The 23,213-nt window shown below is 46.3% G+C and overlaps 1 protein-coding gene across 2 annotated transcripts in view; it reads left to right on the top strand.

Annotated features, from left to right (window-relative positions):
- The window catches only part of Asic2 (acid sensing ion channel subunit 2), a 1,110,269-nt gene that overhangs the window by 833,621 nt on the left and 253,435 nt on the right, over window positions 1-23,213 (top strand). The window contains exon 1 of one of the 2 annotated variants that reach the window (XM_020187695.2): window positions 13,961-15,879. The exons of the other annotated variant lie outside the window; for it this stretch is intronic. Within the exon in view, the coding sequence (XP_020043284.1) occupies window positions 15,178-15,879 (702 nt within the window). The 5' untranslated portion in view covers window positions 13,961-15,177. Of the gene's footprint in view, window positions 1-13,960; window positions 15,880-23,213 lie in introns of those variants that run through there. 2 annotated transcript variants of the gene reach the window in all.

A 23,213-nucleotide genomic window follows, 5' to 3' on the forward strand; every position in this document is an offset into this window, starting at 1 on the left:
ATGTCTATAAAAAAAAAAATCCCATCCTAAGGTGACTCCCCCTTTCTTGAGAAGGTGGTCACACACTGGTATAGAGAACTGGACTCTGTTCAAAATATCCAAAACCACATCTGTACTAGAAACTTAAGATGCATAAAAGACTCTTCTGTTTAGACATCTATTATAGAAGGCAATGCTTAATGCTTGCCTTAGTTACCTGTTTCCAACAGATAAAAGTGCCAGCATCCTGTATGGGCCTCACACTTCCCTCAAACTTGAACATTATATCAAGGAACACAAGTCCACAAGCAGATTTGTGCACTGGCATCTCAACGCAAGCATCAGACTTGAGACTGAAAGTGTAAATGAAAGGGTAATGCATAGACTTAGAAGATATTTGCATAATACTTTCAAAATATTTCATATTCATTTTCAAATTTATCTTCACAAAAGCCAAATGTGGAAAGCAAGAAATCAACAAATATTAGGAAGGTCTCCTATGTGCCGGGCACTGTTCATGGTGTTTGGGGATACACCAGTGGACAGATTCAAGATCCCTTACTTCATGGATATCCCATCAGAGCAAAACCTGTCATGCTGAGATGAGTAGGAAAATCTTAAAAAGAGAAGTCCACAACCATTGCACAATTATGGGATAAGCACAGTGGCAAAAGTAGTTAATTATAACAGCCACCATTTGTTATTCAACAAATATACACCAAGTGCTTACTATGTGCCAAATCTGTGCTTAATACTTTACATATGTTATTTTATTTAATCTTTATGCTGACCCTGCAAGGCAGGTATTATTATCTCCATTTTTCAAATGAGGAAAATAAGACTCAAAGAGTTTCAGAAACTTACTCAAGTTCCCCTGGCTGGTTTACAAGGGAGCAGAGAAGAGAGAGTAATTAATCCCGTTGTCAGAAACAAAGGAGTGCTTAAAGAGGTGATGCTGAACAGAGTCAGAAAAGCTGAGTAGAAGCTCACCAAGCAAAGAAAGAATGAAGGTTGCATCTGGGCCTCAAGTTCAATGACATAATGTTGCAAGAATATATGAATTCATGCTGGGAAAGCAAGAGGCAAAGGGTTTGTGGTGAGAAGTCACGGGAGAGGCTGGTGGGATAGATAGGTCCACAATAAGAAGGGCCTTATCAGCCAGACACTCCTAGAACTTCCTGAAATTTTTCAAGTAGAAAGTAGATGGCATGGTGGTACATGTGTAACCCCAGCTACTCAGGAGGCACAGATAGGAGGATCAAGATCTGAGGCCAGTGCAGACAAAAGCACAACACCCTATTTGAAAAACAACTAACAGCAAAAGGACTGGGGTATGTATGACTCAAGTAGTAGAGTGCTTTCCTAACAAGCATGAGACCCTGAGTTTAATTCCCCCAGTGACCACAAAGAAAAAAAAAATAGATGATGTGTACACAGAGTACTGTGGGCAAGACTACAAGACTGCAGGCCCCAGACTTGCCTTGATATCCCCAAAGATGTGAAGATCAGCATCCCTGGAACCCACTGTGTGATATAAACACAGGTTGTGAAGCTCTGCAATAAGCAACTGTAATCTATTGTAGGGCTTCAAGCAGAATTATGACATAATCAGAATGGCAGAGTGGAGAATGGAAGTGAGAGGAAGGAAACCAAAGGCAAGGAACCCATTAAGAGCTAGAAGAACAGGGTATGCTATAAGCTGTCAACTGCCAAGGCCTGTGGCCTGGTGGTGGCAATGAGCATGAATCCCAGATATGGACTGGAGAAGAATCTAGAAGGTGGCATCGGCAGCCATCGGTCGTGGGTAGAATGTGGTGGGGATGAGGCCTTAGCTAAGGATCGTTCTATAGCTTCTAGATTTAAAAAGAGGGCTTAGAATTCATGACCAAAATACCTCTTCCCCTGGGTAAAATTCCAGTTCCAAATTTAAAAGACTATATTGTCAATACTCCATAAAGCAGTGTAGACATTTCTGCATATCAATCAATGAGTGTATATGTGAAAGGGAAAAACAGACAAAAAAAAAATCTAGCCAGGGAATTTTGCATGCAGGAAGCTAATTGACACTGCATTTATTGAGATCTTTTGATTTCTGACACTCTCTATAAGTCAGAATTCTGCTGTCACTTACTGCACAAGACTTCTACATCCTACAAAACAAAACCCTATAATGTTTTTGATGGAGACAGGAATGGCAGAACTGTTTTCTCAGACAGAATTCCATTTCTCCTTTGTTTCTTCTTGCAGGGGAAAAATGTGGTAAAATTAGTCTGTTATTGTTTTTTGTTTAAGAAACAGAAAAAGGATAGAAACATTTAAATACCATGAAACTACTTTTGTAGAATGACTAAACACCTACAGCTTAACCCAACCAATTCTGGAAGTTAAGCTATGTACTGAATAATTATTCAGCCATCAAAATATGACTATGGGGAATCTTTGGTCCATAATGATGCTTAAAACAATGGACCAATGACAGAATGAAACCTTTGTTATTTGGATCCTCTTTCACAAGATATACCTGTTTTGTTAATAGTCAATGTTGCCAGTAGTTAAAGATTTATTTACTCTTTTAAGCATCACTTTTTTTTGAGCCAGAATCTCATGATGCACTGCAAGGTAGCCTTGAACTCTTGATCCTCCTGCCTCAGCCTTCCAAGTACTGGGATCATAGGTTGCTCCACTACAGCTGGCTCTTTTTCTTCTGCAAATCCATTTTTAATGCAGAAACTTCTGAAATATATCCTATCCTTTCCTACACCCCTATGTGGATTATACAGAATGAAATATAATCTTAATGACTCAAGGTTATCAAAGAGAGTTCCAACTATTGTTTTGGCTAGAAGACTCAAGAATATTTGAAATGTTTAGAATTTGCCCCAGTATGAGATGACATCTATTTTTAGTCATGTTATCCATTTCTTGTAGCTTTTTTTTGTCTTCTTTTTTTTTGTCAGGCTTTGGCTATACATTCAGGCTACCAGTATAAGTCTACCTTTTTCTTTTAATGTATACTAACTCTATTCTACTGAGGTCCTGAAAAACAAATAACCAAGTGTGCCATCAGGATTGCATATACAGTGAGATTAAATAGGTTTCAAGAAAAGACACAGGTTTGCTCATGCTTAAGCCATGTTATGATAGTGTTAGTGCCTAGAAGACTACATCATATAATAGAAGGGCTAGGGAGGATTTGATATCAGCACAACCTGTGTTTGACCTTAAATAAATGACTTAATATATGTCAGGTTCAGATTCCTCCTTGATACAAATAGAAATAATAACACCTATTAGGGTTATTACAAGGATCAAATGAGATAACATATATAAAGCTCCTAGCACCATGCTGGTCACATCACTGCCCTCTATTAATTAAACATTATTATTATTGTGGTTATTGTTATTGATTTGTTACATACAAAATCAAATGGCCTTTTCCCTTGTCTCCTAGCACTGCTTCTAAACTAGACAGAACACTGTGAGTGCTAAGACCAAAGAGAATTCAAACTATGGTTAAAGATGGAGCAGTACTTATAGTTGGGGAGAATGCTCAACCCTTCATGTAGGTTGAGGTTCCACAAGGGTCAAGAACACCAAGTCAAGTCATCCAGCCAAGACTTCATTTGCAAATCAGTAAGTGCTCTAGTCAGAGACTGGGAACAGGTGTCACAGACACATCATGCAGAATGGGTACAAGAAAAACTCCACCTCAGCAGCAATTCTTATCCAAACCCCTCTCCCTTATTGGGGGAGTTTGGCATCTTGGTAGATTTTTAGTATGGGTCACTCTTTGGTCATAGTGTCTCTATCATGAGACTCTCCACTGGGGCTTGTATTTCAAAGGGATTGAGACAAAAGGAAGTCCTGGTGGAGCCAGTTATTGAAGGGGGCCCAGGAGGCAAGATGGAACATGCTAGAAGATACATAGGTCTGAAGGAGTGTAGTCAGCCATACCAGGGAAGTATTTGTGGTCTCCTCTACTGATCGATGGACAGTGCTAGGCCGGAGAGGATGGTCAGGTTGGCTAAAAGACCAGGGGTGCCATAGCCCATAATGGCAGTGATGCCATTTTATAAGTACAAAAAGCCTTTTTGATCCCACTGTGCTTTCCCAATCCTGGACATGGTAGCCTTGCTTGGGTTTTGTTTGTTTGCCTAAAATCTAAATAACTTTTCCAAAAGAACTATTTCTGAGCATTGTTCATATTCAAAGAAACCTTTCCCTAAAGTTGTGGTCAGGGTGGATGTGCTCTTTGGTCTCTGTTTTTTTGCTTTTTTTCTCGGTACCTTTTATATCTCATGCAAAGCATTGAAATTCTCATTATATTCTTTTGTAAGAATGGCATAATTTCCCAATCACATAGCATCATCATCACTTGTCTGATCACTCCTATATTGTTTAAACTGTTTTTATTTTTTTTCCATTATGAAAAGCCCTACTGTAAATACCTTCATAGGTTTTCTTCCTTTACTTTGGGATTATTTCCTCAGGGAAACTTCTAGAATGTAGAATTGCCAGTTCGCAGTGTATGAGCTGCTTCCTGGCTCTTATGACTCACCAAGCTTATAAACTTGCCTTTATAACTCCAAGCATTTGCAGAAAACTGTTTTGAATCTGATGTTATGTGTTAGTGCTGTAGGCTTCTGAGAGATATTGAATGAGTAAACTGGAGCTCTGGGCTCAAGGAAGTATTGATTAGAAAGGAGAAAGCAAAGCTGAAGAAAGGAGGAAAGGAAGGAAGGGAGGGAGGGAAGGAAAAAGACAGATAAAGGAGGCTAGGTTGAAAGCTGTGGCTTGTAAAGATCACCAAATGGTGGCTCTCAGCGTGTATTGTTGTCTAGATATTAAGAGAGTAAGCATGTTGTGTGACCTTCTCTATCTTCCTGCATCCAGCCTAGCACTTGCAGCCTTGGGGACTTCCAAGCTTACTTAGCTTGAGTTCTGCCTGTTGACACCCCTCCAGAGCTGATAAGAACACAGCTCCCACATCCATAGCAGATCCTGAGAACCTGGCTTCTGGCCCCAGCAAATTCTGCTTTTGCTTCCTCCACACACACGCCCCCAAGGGGGTTTTATAAAACTCTGAATTATGCTGCCTTTTTCTAAATTCCTGGGTTTCTGCTTTCCTAGTAATTAGCAATACATTGGGATCAGATGTGGGTTGGAAATCTGGTTCTGCCACCTGTATGGCACCCTTGGCAAATAACGCATTTCCTTCACCTGGAAAATGAGGCTTAACTCCATGCCTCACACTAATAAGTAAGCAGTGAATGGTTTCATTATATGAATGTGGCCAAGATGGTCTAATCTATGCTTAAACCAGCAACAGAGAGAACAAAATTAGAGAGATAAAGCTTCTGTCTTCATTTGCAAAATGGAGATAATATTTCTCACCTGAGGGCACTGTTTCGCAGCATCGCTAGGTGTCACACGTGCTAGTACCTGTTGGTATTCTGTTATATTTTCCTCCCATCCCTTCTTCTACTGTCCCCTCCCCTTTCCTTCCCTCTCCCCCTTTCTTCTGTTTGGATAACTACACAGGTCTACACCACTGCAGAAGAATATACTAAATTTCTCCTTTTCTGCTCTTCCTGTAGGTAGACAGGAAAGATAAACTAGGAGTTGAGACCCCTGAGGCAGTGGCTTGGCCAAGCCTTTTATAAGGACAGAGAGTAAACAAAATGTTAGTGGCAGAGACATGGGACAGCTGGGGCCAGGAGGAAAAGCAGCCTGAATGGAGCTTTTAACAAATCAAACTGGCCTTAAATCCCTGAGTCCCTGCTGAGGGTCTGTCTGCAAGACAGATTCTGGACTGATAAGTAAGTGCTCCCCAAAGTGGAGGTGAAAGCCAGGGTAAGATCATCGTGATTGAAAAGAGTAAGGGACAGTCATGGAACTGTGAATAAAGTGCCTAATTGTACCTGGAGTTTTATATTTCATTAAATCTTATTTTAACTGCATGCCTTTTCATCCTGCAAGTGGGTGGTTACTGCTGGAAAGGGTTATTATGCTTAACTATTTCAATAAGAATTTCGTTATGTGTATGGGAGAGCAAATTGGTTAGAAAAGTATGCAAGGCTCCATCTCTCTGCTAACTTTATGGCCATGGCCATGACCAAGGTTACAACCAAGACTCATGAGGTGTTTAAGGCTAATGGTAGGCAAGGGATGCTGGAGGAAGAAGACAGATTAATTATTGAGGTGGCCTGAACTTAGTCATGGGTACACAAGCCATCATCAGCAACTCAACTGGGACCTGGTGAATGTGGATGATCTGGACAAAGAGGATCTGGGAATCTTCAGGATGGGGCCATGCTGGTGGTACCTCTGCCTAGCTCTGATCCTGGCTCAAAGTGGGACCATTGTGGACAGAAGTCACATGGTTTCCATGAGATGGGGTGAGAAAATGAAAATGAGTGGAAAAAAATCAGCAAATAGAGACAGTGAATGGTCATAGCTCTCAGACCCAGTCAACAGAGACCCCATTTTCTGGACCCTTTCCACATACCATGCTCATGTCTGGTAGAACATTCACCAACCTTTATTAAAATTGCTTGTTCATATTTGTTAGTATTTAATATTAGTATTTACAATTATTTTACCCATGTCCCCCACTACAAAGAAAGCTAAGGCAGGGACCATATCTGAGCAAGTATTGTACTCTCAGGGCCAAGATGATGCCCAACATCCATCAGGTGCTCAATAATTATTACTTTCTACTACACTTACTACTTTCAGCTAATTACAACCAGCTTAATTAAGACCTTGTTCTCTAGAGCAAGGGTTTGTGTCTCAGCCACTGACTCTCTGCCTCAGCATCCTCCTATATAAAAAGAGCAATAATGTTAGTATACACCCTATAGTTTTCTGGGAGAATTAAATAAGTTAATTCATGTGCATTAAGCACAATACCTAACACATAGTGTTCAATCAATGTCAGCTACCCAATATTGTCACAATCATTGTCACCATCAACATGTCAGATCAACTTCTCAGAGAACAGGGGCAAGTCACCAAATACTGAACCTCAATCTCCTTTTCCAAGTTCAACTGCATGCTCATTAAGATCACATTTAGCCCTGACACCTTCTGGCTTTCTCCACAGTATGTTTTACCCATTCTGTATATTGGTTTCAAGAACTTCTGAATCCCAAACTAGCTTTCTCAACAAACCAATGCATGTTTGAAACATCTTCCTCAACCAACAACAGCTGTTTGCTCAAGGAACTTAATGTGCATGCATGCATGCATGCATGCATCTCTGGGTGTGTGTGTGTGTGTGTGTGTGTGTGTGGGTGTGTGTGTGTTATAATTAGCCAAAGGAAAATATGAGCAGACAAAATTCTATACAAGTACATCATATAATGCACTGCAGAGGTAAACAAGTATCTTTTTCGTTAGAAATTATCCACATGAGAGCTTTTATCCATTAGTGTATCTAGCAAGAGTTAAGGAAAAAACTGATAATAAAAGGGCAAGCTCTGTGTACCACCTTGTCATAGAACCTAGTGTCCTTTTTGGATGGGAGAACAAGATAATGTGAAATGAGAGTTGAGAAAAATAACAGAAGTTAGAATGAGGTGCCAAAGGAAGGCAACCATAAAATGACTGAAAATACAGAAAAAGATGTGCAGAACATGAAATGCTATTACTTTAGTCAATGGTATCCACTGAATGCTACCTTTTATGTTTAAAAAAATGGCAGGCCTATGAAGACTATATACACATAAGGATATTCACAAAGTATTTCCAAAAGATCACATAAGAAATTGATGATATCGGTTGCTTTCAGGAAGAAAAAATGGGTGGCAGCAGATGGAGAGGGAGTTTTTTACTGGAAGCTCTTTTGTCTTTTTGAACCATGTCAACCCATTACTGATTTCAATGTGGATTTTTTTTTTTTTTTGGTGTGCTGGGATGAAACCCAGGGTACATGTTAGGCAAGTGCTCTATCACTGAGCTACAGCCCAAGCCATATCATATATAAAAAAAAAATCATCATATAGGGTGATCAGAGAATGAGTCAAAAGTTGGAAACTGAAATCTGGTTTTACTGGTATCAATCTGTGTGGTTTGTAGCAAGTCATTTTTCTCCCTGGGCCAGGACATTTTCCCCTGAAATGAAGGGATGAAATTAGGTTCTATCTTCAGTTCCCATTCTTCAGGATTCTCCTTTTAGTGGGTTCATAATGCTTTAGCCAAGCCAATTCCAGCCATGTATAACCCACTAACCTCTGTCCTCTAGATGGTCCTTCCAACTGTGGTCCTTCTTCTGGTGGTCACAGATCCCACTTGACCCCATCAGCCTGGAACTTGTTAGGGATAGAAGAGAAGTGGCTGCAAGTTTGAACTTAAGGAAAATGAGGATAACTAAAAGGGGAAAAAAAATAGCTGGTGTATATAAGGAAGAGCCCAGAAGAAAAGAGAGCCAGAAGAAGCCAAGCATTTACAAGAATCCCATGGAGTGGGGGAGGCAGAGGAGATGATGAGGCACATTGTAAGGAAAGATATAGCAGCAACTACAGTACCTGCCCCATGGGGAAGGGTAGGAAAGGTACAAAAAACAAATGTATGAGTTCGGCTATAATGCTAGTTATTCTTCAGGAGGCACAAACCAGGAAGATCTCAGTTTGAGGCCAGTCCCCACAAAAAGTTCTCAAGACCTCATCTCAACTAGTAGCTGGACTGGTGGCATGTGTCTTATCCTCAGCTTCAGAGGGAAACAAAAACAGGAGGATCATGGTTCAGGCTGGCCCGTGCATAAAGCAGGACCCTATCTGAAAAATAATCAACACAAAAAAGGCTGGAGGTGTAGCTCAAGTGGTACAGCACCTGCCTAGTGAGTATGAAGCCCTGAATTCAATCACCAGTACAAAAAAAAATTGTGTGATAATCTAACACCACAGAGAAGTCCTGCTTAATATCTTTCCAAGAGCACAGAAACCTCCATTGTGACCACTGGACATTTTCTCAGGTCACTAAAGCCACCTCCAGGAACCCAAGGCCACCTGTAGCATGGGCTAGGGAGGCATCAGAGAGGGCTGTAAGGCTCAAGGAAAACGAGGTTGAGACCTGGAAAAGGAGAAAGAAGAGGAAAGAAGGGAAGGGGAAAGGGGAGATAGAGTCATAGAGGACATGGGTAGTAGAGAAAAACAGAGCAAGATTTAAGTTCACAGGTAGACCCACAAAAGCCTCTGAACCCCACACCATCCATGAACTCATACTAAAAGTAGGACTAGCTATCCTCACTCTTAACAGTGTGATCTCAGAGGAAAGCCCAGTCTGCATTCTAAGCAAGAACACTGAGAATCCATCATCACTGACCCATCTTGCCATCTACCACCTCTATAAAATCTCGGAGGTAAGAGAGCCAATAAGAGCTGAAGACCAGCAGAAGAAAGACGAGGGGCTAGAAGGGCCAGATCCAGAGTAAAGGATCTATAGGCTCACTCTCCACAGGGCTGAAGTCTACTTTGTGAAGACGTTGCATTTACAATCCCATCTCATGAGCAGAACCTACAGAAACAGCTCAAGGAACTGGGGACATTCAGCCCAGAGAAGGCAAGACTGGCTTGAAGACATTGCTAGGCCAGTAGACAGCTAGAGTCTCTTCAGCACCAAAGGACTCTGAAAGGTTCCCCTATGAGAGAAAGATAAACTTAGTTTGTGACTCCCTGGGGATAAGTTAGGAGGAATGGGAGAAATTCACAAGGAAGGCTTCAACTTGATGAAAGGAAGAAGCTTTAAACAAAGCACTGTGTTCTAGAATAGAGTAAGTCATCAGTGCACAGGCAACAACAGGATATATTGAAGAAATTTCTGCAGGTAGAAAGAAGAGTTAAGCGACATTTCAGATACTGTCCAACTCTGAGCCTCCAAAGAGTCGGGACTGGGGTTAAACATGGAAGCCTGATTGAGGCAACAAAAGTGCCAGCTCCAGCCAGGTGTAATCCTAGCTACTCAGCTGTTTGGGAGACAGAGATAGAGAAGATAGTAGTTTGAGGCCAACCAGGGCAAAAACTTAGCAAGACTCCATCTCAATCAATAAAAGCTGGGCATAGTGGCACACACCTGCCATCCCAGCTACTAGGGAAGCATAAATAGGAGGATCATGGTCCAGGATGGCTCAGGCACAAAAGCAAGACCATATTTGAAAAATACCTAAAGTAAAAAGGGTTGGGGTTATGACTCAAGTGGTAGAGTGGATGCCTGGCAAGCATAAGACCCTAAGTTCAAACCCTAGTACCACTCCCTGCAAAAAAGAAAGTGTCAGCTCCCAAAATTGTATTATAATAACAGAAACCCTCCAAGCATGATAGTGCACACCTATAATTCCAACAGTCAGGAGGATGAAGAAGGAGAATGGAGAGTTGGAGGCCAGCTTGGGCTACATTGCAAGTTCAAGGACAACCTGAGCTGCACTCTAAGCATCTATCTCAAAAAAAAAATTTTTTAAAAACAAACAAGCTAAATAAAAAAAAATAAAATAAATAAATAAAAACAAACAAGCAAAACCAAAAAGCACAATAAAAACCAGAAAACTTCATTGACTTAAACTGACCTCCCTCTTCCAAAACAATCTCATTTCATGGGAGAAAAGGCCTTCTAACCTGTGGCAGCATTCACACCCCAGAATATGGACTGGCTGCTGGAAGGCCCTTTTGCTACTACACACCAATGGCACACAGAATGCCAGGCAAAGAGCAGCAAATGCTGGAGAGATAAACGAGCAAAGGGAAATTTTCTCAAAAGCTTATTCTTGGGACATCGCCATGCTAAATTCTAACTTTGTGGTGGAGAGGTTTTGTGGGTCAGCTCATGCACTGCCTCATGAATTTGTTTTCCTGGCCAAAGGAGTGGCCAGGATGGGAAAGTAATTTTCATGAGCTGTTGTTTGACAGCACAGCTTCAAAGCCTGTACTTCTAGGCTGGAATGTGAGGCTCCGAGTTCAAACCCCACTACCTCCAAAGCCTGCACTTCTGCTTAATAACTGTGTGGCATTGAGAGAGTAACTTAACCTCTCTGTGGTAAAGGTTCTTCCTCTTTAGGTAGAGAAAATAATTGCATTTATCTAGTAGGATTATTTTGAGGATTAAATACTTGAAACACTTCACTTATGTTTTTAGTGTAAAACACAGAACAGACTCTAGCAGAAGACTCTTAGGAAGGCTTAAGTTATTACTATTTTTTAATGCATGATGGAAAGGGAAATCTTGGACTTTGGACTGGGTTCAAATCTTGCCTTCTAAGCCTTTGATTCAACAGCAGTTAAAAAAAAAAAAAAGTCAAAATTCCTTCCCCACAGGGTTGGAGTGAGAAATGAGATAAAATTTGTGCTTGGTTCTGGGCCTAGCACATAGTACTTGATCAAGAAACATTAGCTCCTTTTCCCTCTTCCCCTGTATCACTGTGTCTCTTCAATGTGCCCAGACACTGAGCTAACAGGGAGGGACACAAATATGAATGAGATGTAGACCTTGTCTCTAGAGGGCTCCTATTCCACAAGAAAGGGCTGGACACACCATGACAAGTGCTACGACAAGGACTATAATGGCAGTATAGATACGAAGTATATTGGGATCACCAGGAAAGGGCTGAAGTTCACAGAGGAAGAATCAAGGAAATGTTACCTAGGAGGCAATGCTTAAGCTTTGGGTCAAGAGCAGAATTTCCCACACTGGTCAAAGTACTGGTGGCAGAAGCCAATGGGGTGTTTCAGGCTGCATAAGTGGGCTATGAAGAGAGCCACTAGTCTTTGTTTGGGGTCAGTAGCCATCCTGTGTTTTTCTCTGATTTCTGTGCCAAGACCCCTTGGGGCCTACGCAGGATGTCTCCCTTCCCAAAATGAGCTGTCCTTCTGGACAGCAAACAGGAGAAGACGCTGAGTCAATCTGAAGTAGCATACAGACATTTCAAAGGGAAACCTCCAGGAAAGAGAAAGCCACAACAGCCAAACACATCAGAAACATGAAATGCTTTTAAGGCTTTTAATAAAATGGAGCTTCACGCCATTTCAGTGCTGGAAGATGTCCCTTGTTTGTTCCAGTTGCTTTTTCAGAAGCCACCGGCCTTGTCTAGAGTGGGTCAGTCTGGCATCCCCAGGATGGAATCCTGGGTCCAGGCTGGCAACACTGGAGTATGGACCTTTGTCAGAGGCTCAGTAAGGCCGGGAGCCTCAGGACCTCCTGCCAAAGGAGCAACAGCCATCTTCAAGAAAATGAATCTCAAGCGAACTTCAGCAATGCCCAACTGCAAAAACTTCTTCCACAGGAAAATGATAAGGGCCTCCAGGCATATGCAGTTGTGTGTTTGTGCACATGTGTGTGTTGTATGCATTGTGCAGGGTATATATGTGTTTCTACATAGTTGATGTGTTTGTGTGTGTTGCGCATATATGTGTTTGTGTGTGTTGCATGTAACATATGGCTGTAACATATGAGGGGCTCAGAGGTCCTGTCCTCCAGAGCTCAGATGTGGGAGGAATGCCCTCCAGGATGGGGGAGGGACAGCCCACCCCAGCACTGCTTCCTTCCTACTGCTTGGAAACCTGCTGCTCATTTCACAGATCTGGATGAACCACCCTAACTCACCATTATAAAGTGGTTGAAATTCCTTCCCACACCAAGTATTTCCCTCCCCATGTCTCCTGTCCCAAAAGGACAAATTTTGGGGTTTCTCCCATGAGGTGTCTTCTCACACTCAGAATCTCTCCCATCAAATCTACTCTTTGGGAAATGTCTGGAAACCCCTTTATCCCATAGAGTAATGGGTCTCAAAGTGTTACCTGTCCCAGTGAGGCTCAGTGAGTCAGCGATTTGGGAAATATGGGTGGAGTCTTACTGTGTACCCTCCATGACCTGGTAGTCACAGGAGCAAGATCCCAGCCCTGTCCTCAAAGACCTGGCCCAGATGACAAAAACCATAAGGCCCGGTGGAACAGAAAAAAATGCCAGGGCTTTGGGAGTCTGGGTGTTGAATTCAGCTCTCCACTTCCTGGCTGTGTGACATTGGGCAAGTAGAGTTGGCCTTCCTAATCTCACCTATGAAATGGAACCAGCAATAATCTGCATAGTTCGTTCAATGTCCCAAACAAGTTAAATTGAAATATTAAAAGGCCAACTCAAAGGTCGAAAACTGTCCAGGAGTTGATGGAGGACAGTGGCCTATCTAGGAGGAGGGGATAACATCATCAGTCAACCAATGGACTGAAAGATCCTGGCCCTTGGAATGGCACAAATGGAATCTTCTGTGCAGAGAAGTCACATCCCTCCCTCTGGCCCCTCCAAGGACAGCTGTGATTGGCTGACTGGGCCAAAGCCAGGGAAGAGGCTGGAAGCACACAATGCAAGGGGGAAGATCTTGTTGCACTGCCACACACATACTCCTTCATATAACACACACACACACACACACACGTAAAACATAACAACCACACACTACATTCAGAAACCACACCCATTCATACCCACCACCTGCTAACTGCACACATACACACAGAGAGAACACACATCCCATCATGGGCACTGTCCTACACACACCACACATTTCTTACAGCTATAGTATGTCACCAGAGACACGAATTTCACATTCACGAGTTTCATAGAAATATCCATTCAAACACACATTGTTCACATGCTACCCACACTATGGATGACAGCACACTCCTGGGCTTGCTCAAATGCCACACTGCACAGCCCCCTCTCTCTCCAGAGCACATCACACACCCTGGAGTCCTTTCACACTTAATCTGCACATGGTTACATAGAAATACAATGCTTCTACTACTCTGCATCTCCTCCACAAGCCCGTACAACAGGGCACATCTGTGCAGTGAATCCCCTTCCCGGGCAACTCCAGCAAGAGCCTTCCCGCTCGGTGTGCAGCGGCCACAGTGGCCAGGAATTAAAATGCAGCGAGGAGGAGCCGGGCGCGTCAGCACCGCGTCTCCAGGAGCGCACAGCGCTCGCCACCGCAGCCGCCCCGCCCGCCTCGAGCCGCGGAGCCAGCGAGCGGAGGAGCAGGTGCTCGGAGCCCAGCCGCGCCACCCTCGCGCGGCCGCTGCTCAAGTTCGCCCGGGGCCCGTGGAGGGCCGGGCAACCGGTTGAAGAGCGCAGCCGGCACCACCACCACCACTACCACCATCACCACCACCACCACCACCGCCACCGCGGTCTTGGGGTCCCGAAAGAAGGTCTCACGGAGCATCGAGTCAGGATCAACCCCAGGAGGTGTTGCCGGGGCTCGGCAGTTCCCAGCTCCTGGCGCCGCCGAGGCAGGGAGGTAAAGAGGCAGGGACAGCAAATCTGGGCTTTTCTGAGGACGCGAGTCACCCCTGAGAGTGGAGCCGGGAGGAGAAGCGACAGCTCCCTCTGGGCAGAAGACTTGAAGGGGCCCGGCAGCGCGCAGCTTCCCGCAGGACGCCCGGAAAAGCAGCCCCAACCCCAGGCGAGAGTGGGCACAACACAGAGCTCAGGCGTAGGACCTGGGAAACCTTGGCGCGTCTCGGCCGAGCGCAGCCCGGGGAGCAGTGGGAAGGAAGGGTCCTGGAGGGAAGGGAAAGGGGAAGCAGTCGCTGGGCGGCCACTCACCCCAGTACACACCCACCCCACCCGCCAGACCAGGAGTCGCGGTGCGCCTCTGGGGGCGCTCGTTCCTTGGCGCCCTCTCTCCCATGTCCCGGCACCGCTGGGCTAGGGACTAGTGGGATCCAAGGGAATGTCCAAATCAAGCATGGTGGCCAAGTGGCCCCTTTCCCAGGACCAGCGTAAAAGCTGGGGTTAGGCGGGGCAGGGGGGGACTCTGCGGGGTCCCCCGAGGTCCAGGACGAGGGGAGACGGGCGCAGAGCCAAGGGACTGGAGAGGCGGCTCCCAGTGGGGGGCCTCTCCAGAGGTAGTGCCAGGTGTCGGGCATCCTCCAAGAAGACTAGGGACCAGGAGAGCCTGGGAGGCGCCAGGGAGAGGCCACATCTCCGGGCGGCGGGCCGAACCGGCGCTCAGTCCCGGGCGGGCGGGAGCCCGCGGAGGCGGCGGCGGCGACGCCGGGCTGGCATGCCGCGCCACCGGAGCTCCTTTCGGGCGCACGCTTCCCTGGCACGGGCTGCGCGCGGCTGCTGCTGCTTCCACTGCTGCTGCGGACTCCCATGGCGGCTCCGCCCGGCCGGGGCCGCCGCCGCTGCCGCCAGCCGCGGGCTGAATGAATGAGCCGGAGCGGAGGAGCCGGGCTGCCCGCGGCCGCACTCACCGGCCCGGGACGCTTCCGCATGGCCCGCGAGCAGCCGGCGGCGGTGGCGGTGGCCGGGCAGCCCGGGGGCGGTAGGGGCGGCGAGCGGGCGCTGCAAGGGCCAGGGGTCGCCCGCAGGGGGCGGCCATCGCTGAGCCGCGCTAAACTGCACGGGTTGCGGCACATGTGCGCCGGGCGCACGGCGGCGGGGGGCTCCTTCCAGCGGCGGGCGCTGTGGGTGCTGGCCTTCTGTACGTCCCTCGGCTTGCTGCTGTCCTGGTCCTCAAACCGCCTGCTCTACTGGCTCAGCTTCCCGTCGCATACGCGGGTGCACCGCGAGTGGAGCCGCCAGCTGCCCTTCCCCGCCGTCACCGTGTGCAACAACAACCCGCTGCGCTTCCCGCGCCTCTCCAAGGGGGACCTCTACTATGCCGGCCACTGGCTCGGGCTGCTGCTGCCCAACCGCACGGCGCGCCCGCTGGTCAGCGAGCTGCTGCGAGGCGATGAGCCGCGTCGCCAGTGGTTCCGCAAGCTGGCCGACTTCCGCCTCTTCCTGCCACCGCGCCACTTCGAGGGCATCAGCGCTGCCTTCATGGACCGCCTGGGCCACCAGCTCGAGGACATGCTGCTCTCCTGCAAGTACCGCGGCGAGCTCTGCGGACCGCACAACTTCTCCTCCGTGAGTTGCCCTCCGCGCGAACTTGCCCCCTCCCCACTTCCCAGGTGTCCCGAAGCCATCAGTTCCTGCCCCCTAAAGACTGGACACCATTCCCTTTTCTGTATGGTGTCACCACTCCATGATGCCAAGGTGGACTCACTTTTGGGTCCCCTGAGTCTTCTCCTCCGGATAGTGAGAACTTGGACTTAACTGTAAGGTATCATGTCACGGCAGTCCCAGACCCCTGACCTGGTGCCTCGCTTTTCTGGGTCTCCCCCAGACTCTTCACTCTACTAGTTGTGGTACCATCTGTGAATACTGGTTCCCCTTCTCCCTGACCTCACCTCCAGATCCACGAGATTCCAAGCTATTGCTTTGTGTCTAGGGTCTAGGGATGTCTTAAGTGTGGTTTTGTTTTGGGGGGTAAACTCAAAGGAAGTGCTTCAAAAGTGGGCCATCAGGCGAGTAATGCGGAGCTCCTGAGCAAGCTTACGCTTCAGAGTTCCAAAACACTTAGAATCTAGGAGGAAACTCCTAGAGTACTAATCAACAATGAAGCTGTTGGCAGTTGGGGTTGGGGGCTGCACCCCTTCTGCTAATTTGTCAAAACCCTGTAGTCCAGGCTCTTTCCTGGCCCTCCTTTTCCTATAAACTGGGAATATAGGGCTCCTGGTCTGGAGGAAGGCCCTGCAGTTGGGAAAACAGCGTGGCAGAGAGAGACATGGAGGAAAACAGCCAGAGTCAGGAAAGGCAGTGCTCGAGGTTTGTAAGCCATTTGCTCTGCTGGTTCCCCCACACTGTGGGTCTGAGTAACGCAGCTGTTGGACAGAAGGTATATGCCTTGTACAGTCTGTCTTTGAGGAGTTCTGGTGCCAGGCCCCAGCATGGCACAAGCCTGTCCAGCCATTCGTGTATAAAATGCCCGTTAGGTGGGCTCTGGCTTTTCTCCTGATGGTCTTGTCTCTGACAAAGCTTTTTCTTGGATGGCAAAGAATTGCCACAGTTCCAACAGGTGTTGGCATGATGCTGGTCAGGCCAGGTCTCTGATTGGCTGATTGAATTATTGCTTATCTAAGATGCTGCTCCTGCCTCCGCTCTGATGATTTTGCTTTCAAAATTATCCCTCTGAAACATTTCTTGTTTTGTGGGCTTCTCATCTGGCCTTTAAAATATATCTGTCTATTTCATTTAGCAAAAAGGAATGCTATTAACATATGCTTTAAGTGACTTTTTCCAGAACTTCAAACACAATTCTGAGTTCCATAAAGACAAAGGAATGAAGGTAGCAGCCCTTTGTTGAGGGTTGTTCTTTGACTGACCATGAATTAGCAGCCTCTAGAGTTAGACTGAAGTTAAGATTACATCCAAGTATCAGCTCCAAGTTGTATCAGCTCCAGTACATTTCTAACATCAGACAGTTGCTTTACAAAAGGTGTGTGGAGTTGTTTTCTAACAACCAATATTCACTTTTGATATTCCCACTGCCTGAGTTAGCAATGCATGGATGCTCTGAAAAGCTGTCCAGTGCTCAGTTGCAAGTTCAGAATCTAACTTGGCATACCACCAAATGCATCACACAGAAGTCACATGTAACCCCTCCTCCCCAACCCTGGGCCAGTCTTCTATCAGAAGACCCCTGGGTAGGACTCTTGTTCCATCCTCCCACTAGGTCCTATTCATTCTAGGAGCTGGGAGAGCGGAAAGTGGAACCACACAGGTGGTCCAAGTGGGTTAGAACCGTGGCCACACATTACCAGGGCCTCACCCATTTCTACGTGGTGAAGCTCAGCATACTTGGGAGCTACCTGACTTCAGCCCCAGCAACAGGCATGGCCATGTGGTTGTGTGAGTGAATAGTTAAGAAGTTGAGGACAGTAGGACCCTTCTCACTGGGGCACACCCTTCTCTTAACTCCTTTAACCCTGTCTTCCTATGTCTGAATTGTGTCTGTGGCCATACCACCCTGAATGCACCTGATCTCGTCTATGTCTGAATTGTTTGCTGGCCACACCCAAGAAGTTGTCAAGTACTACCTCCCCTGCCAATGGTTTATGTGCCTAGGACTCAAAGTGACCCCTAGTGGTTTTCAAACATGGCCCTGGGCTGTGAGTTTCCAGCCCCTTCAACAAGATGGGCTGTAGGTTTTGCCAAGGGTTCTTGTATCTGTAGAAGCCAGAAACTATTTTGGGAAGCCCCTGACATACAGATCTATCAGTTCCATCAGGAATATTTTCCTCTAATCACACTGCTCGGTCTCAAGCCTTTACCATCCTTAAAGGAGTGGCACCATGGTGTAGAGGCCAAAACTCAGGCAAGCAGCTTCATCCCCAATGGCGATAACAATTATTTATATTATAAAGCCCTGAGGTTTCTTCTGCCTTGGAGACTTTCTTGACCACCCTCCCAACCTGCATCACCAAACACCTACTGCCTTCTTTTGCCCATCTACACCCCTGTTTCTGTGTGGATCTTCCTATGTGTGCATGCCACCATACCTATTAGACTGTGCTTGCCTTTCCTGTCAGACAGGAGACAAGAATCATGTCTCTTTTCCTTGCTGTCTCCAGCACCCAGCACAGGGCCTGACACATAGTAGGTGCTGAGGAAAGACCTGGGGAATGAATACCCCCCACCAGATACCCTCCACCAGGTACCCCCAGCATTTTCTGTCTTCCTGGGTCACCAGTGCCAAGACTCTTGGCATAATTCCTTTATAGAACATCAATGAAATGCATTTCCAGTGAGAAGCAGGCAGTTTGTGGACATTTATTCCTTTGAGGATGGGGGGTGGGCACTGTCAGACACCTTCATTCCTAAGTCCTGAGAAGACAGTGCAACAGGTGAGAGATGGGGGCTCCAGGGGAAACCAAAGGATGTGCCAGCAGTCTCCAAGTCATTACCATGGTCTGGAAATAAGCTCCAGTGGGGAGAGAGTATTGCTGAGGGTGTTCATTGGCTTTTATTCTCCAGGCCCATTCCAGACGTGTTTATTCATCTGTGTTTGTTGCAACTGTGCAGGGGTTAATCACTCAGCAGCCAGACAAAGTGTCTCTGCTTCTGAATGCCCATGTTGTTTCCTGACATCAGCTGTAGACCTCAGGCTCTGCACACGCTGGCCCTTTTGGAGTTCTCGGAGAGGAGGAAGCAGTTTTTCTGATAATTGGGCAGGCAGGAAGCAGTGCTCTGAAGCTGAGCTATGTGAGCACTAGGGACATAGCTCCTCAGCTATGGGGATGGGAACAGGGACCAACAGAGGCCAGTCCAGGATCCACTGCAAGAACAAGGTATCACTACCATCTCCGGAAGACAGCATGCTTCAAGGGAAACTGTCAGCCAGACAGTTTGGGACACTGGCTCTGCCCCTTCCTAGCAGTGTTCCTTCCTAGCAGTGTTCCTGGGAAGATACTCTGCTTTCTGAGCCTCTAATAATAATTCCTGCTTCTGAGAGCTGGGATGAAGATAATGTACGTGAGGTGAACAGCACATACTTGCACAGTAGTGGGTGCTCAGTATTCAAGAGCCATTGCCGTAATGCAGGGAATGGGCTCTGCACAGTGTCTTGGCCTCTGGTGGTAGCAGATATTAATTATTATCAATATAATTATCGCATCTCACCATGACTACTTACCTGAATGGGATATATTCATCTCCTAGCATGGTTATGGAATCAACCAGTACCTACTGAGTGTCAACTATACACCAAGATCTGTAGGAGCTGCTGGAAGAATGAAATTAATTAAGGCTTGGTGTGGGTCCTCCAGGAGTTTGCAGGATTGTTAAAGAAAGAGTGATGTGAACCAAAGCCAGGAGTGTGCAGAGGTGCTGTGTGGGTTCAGAGGAGTATACAGATAAAATTGGGGCTCTCTGATGACTTCCCAGAGGTAGTAACATGTGAGCTGAATCTTGAAGGGTAAGTAGGTGTTCCAAGGTAGAGAGGAGACAAAGGGAACTTCAGGGGAAGAGGACAGAGTATGCAGATGAGAGAGCACAGAAACATGGAGCAACGAGATTGAACAGGTGCCTTCTAGGCCTTGGACAGGCTCAGGGTAGCTGGAGGAAGGTAGAGTTGAAGGGTCATGATGCAGTGTTGTTGATGGATATTTGGGAGCTCAACTAAAGTTTTGAACGTTGTGGCAAAGACTCCAGCTTGTCTCACTATTGTCTGTTGGGCTGTAGAAGGCATCTCTATCTGTCTCCCAATCCCCAGCTGCTATCCCCTTTCCTTTCTCCTTCCAGGGCTACTCCTGCCTTACCCAACCCATTTTGTATCCCTCTTTGCAGGCGTTAACCTTGAGTTCAGATTTGGACTAGTCAAATGTACTAACAGCCAGGGAAAGAGCATTTGGTTTTTCACATTTTGTCATATCAAGCAAGCTGGCTGCTATGAGCCAGCAATTGAAGACAAAAAATCATTTCAGTAACATATTGTTTAAAATCAGCAAATTCTGTTGAAACAATGGTAGGCCAGACAGTCTAGTGACTGTGAAGATGGATAGCTTGAGAGAGTCAAGAAAAATACTTTTGCCATTAGAGGAATAAATGAGCTACTACATGTAAAATGCTTAGACCAGTTTCTGGCACCAAGTAAGCACTCAATAAATGTGAGCTGTTTCCATTTTTATTACTTGCAATGAGCTTGTGAGTGAAGGACAAAGGCAAACAGCATTGGGTAGCTGCAATGTGCCAGACCCTGACTGGACATGCTTCATGTCACCCCCATCCTCACAATAACCCTGAACAGCTGGGTGATAATCCATATTTTACAAATGGAGACACTGCAGCTCTGGAAGGGTCTATAACCTGCCTAAAGTCCAAAAGCCAGCAAGTAGCAAGGCAGGGAGTCAAAACCAAGTCATTATGACTGCAAGGGCACACATGCTCTTTCTGCAGCTGGATGAGGAAGGAGCAGTGTTGAGGAAGGTTGGAGGTGTCCTGGAGAGTCCAGTGTAGCCTCAACGTTGCCCTGGCCAGCTGTGCGACTTTGGCCTCATAACCCTCTTCTGCAATAAGAGAGCATGAGCCAAATGACCAATGGGATTTAACAGAAAAGTTCTCCATTCAAGTGGGCAGTCAGGGGAAAAGAGGGCTGAAATACTGCAGATGGTTCGAGCTTCTCAGCCAACCATTTCTTTTCTTTGCAGAGCTGAAACAGTTATTAAGGGGGAAATGTACAAGTTATTGAAGTGCTGCAGACAGGACAGTAATTAAATAGACATTTATACAAGGAACATGAAAAGACCTCTACCAGTTATTTGACTACAGGGAAATTAGTTTAGGGAATCAAATGTAAACTTTCCTCAGGTCTGCAGATATCCAAATTGACCATTGTCAGTCTGATTGTGATAGTGGCTATTTGGGGGCCACTGTGGCTGGTCATGAAGGCATCAATCAGATGTCCAGCCAGTTGAGAAAGGCTGGAGCAATAACCAGGCCACTGGCTTCATTTGTTGGTCACTCTGATTCTCCTAAGTGATTTGCTTGGATCAGCTACACAGAAATTCAGTCAACCAATGCTCGTTAAGTGCCTACTATGTGCTAGTCACTGATCCACAAAGATGGCCATACATCAAAATAAATAGGCACACAAAGTTCTATGTGCTTCATCAAGGAGCCTGGGTCTAAAAGGAGCTGCCTGTCATACAGGGAATGGGGCTGGGATTTACATTAGACAGCTGTCTCACAGTCACATCTATCTGTATCAGAATCAAGTGAGTGTTATGGAACCCATTTTACAGATGAGGAAACTGAGGTCCAGGGTAAGTACAAAGTCACACAGATGGGAGGAACACAGTCAGGGTTCAACCAAATATCGGTCCTTTTCCCAAACCAATGTTCTTTCCTGCATCTCCAGTCTGCCCTCACTCAGAGATGCTAATGAGAACAAACCTTCCCACAAGGGTATCCTCAAAGTCTCCCAAGCCTTCCCTGATCTTTGGTGTGGACCTCAGGAGTCATCCTGAATCCCAAGACCTCCAACCCAGAGAGGGAAAGATGAATCAATAATGAACTTTCATCCTCCCGCTCTGATGCCACACACAGCAGATCAATGCAAGGGAATCTGCTCAGGACTTGTGAAAACTTTTAATTATGCCACAGTCTGAACCAAATTACCATTCTCATTCTTTCAAGGACACTGATAACTTGACCACCTGGATGAAGAGCTGTGACCAAATTGAGATCCAGCTCAGGCCTGTGCTAGCAAATAGATGACTCACTCGTAATTGGAACATGAGTTCTTGGTAAAACAAATAGAGGCTGCACTCATACCCGGGAAGTTTGTTCTCCTGAGCATGTCAAATCTGTCCCTTGATACCATTGTTTATACTATTAATTTGCTTAGTAAATTGTTTCCGCTGATTCCATGCACATTTATTGAGCTCCTATTCTCTGTCTGACACTTTTACATTATTTTATTCCAACCTGATAATGGAGCAGAGAAAAGTATCCTTTTTCTCCCAGTACAGATGAGGAAACTGAGGCATGGAGTGGGTCAGTACCTTGTCCAAGGTCATACAGAAAATGTTGACCTGGAGAAAAAGTGATGGATTTGTGAATGCCTCAAAGAAGAGAATCAACACTGACAGTAGCTGCTGCTGAGAATTGGTGTTGAGGTACCTACTTGAATCTCTGCCCAAATATTGGCCCTCCCCTACCCCAAGCAGGCTGTCCCCCACACACTCCAAGTGGTCAGGGATGCCCAGGAAGCCCTCCAGGAGACATGCTTTCCAAACTGTACCATGCCCAGATTCCTAGGCATGATCCACAGGCATGTTGTTTTATTTTATATTTTGGTGGTATAGGGTTTGAACTCAGGGCCTCATGCTTGCTAGGCAGGCATGCTGTCACTTGAGCCTCGAGCCACTCCGCCAGCACTTCCCCAGGCATCCTGATGCAGTAGGGAGGGGCAGGACCTGATAAGTGTTCCTAACAAGCTCCAGCTGATGTGGATGCTGCTGATCCGTGGACCACACTTTGACAGACAAGGCTGTGGACTCCTTGAAGCCTCATGAAAGCCAAGCAGGATAAACCAGTACAGCTCAGTCATGTCTGATTTCCTGGATCTGTAAGACTGCACAAAGGACAGATATTCTAGAGTAAAGCAAAGAAGGAAGTCCGGGGAGGAGAGGAGCACCAGCTCCCCGGGAGGCCTGCAGGATGTGCATCAACAGAAGCACCCTTATTCCCGGGTAGCCTCTGTCATACCAAAACAGAGTCCACAGAGTGCCCTGGGCCTAGCCACGGTATCAGTCAAACCAAAACGCCCAGGCCCTTGACAGACTGAGTGATGGCCCCGTAAAGATGACCAGGATCTCATCTGTAGAGCCTGTGAATACATTACATCTGCAGGTGGGATT

This window comes from Castor canadensis, chromosome 11, assembly GCF_047511655.1.
Source record: "Castor canadensis chromosome 11, mCasCan1.hap1v2, whole genome shotgun sequence".
Classification (NCBI taxonomy): domain Eukaryota; kingdom Metazoa; phylum Chordata; class Mammalia; order Rodentia; family Castoridae; genus Castor; species Castor canadensis.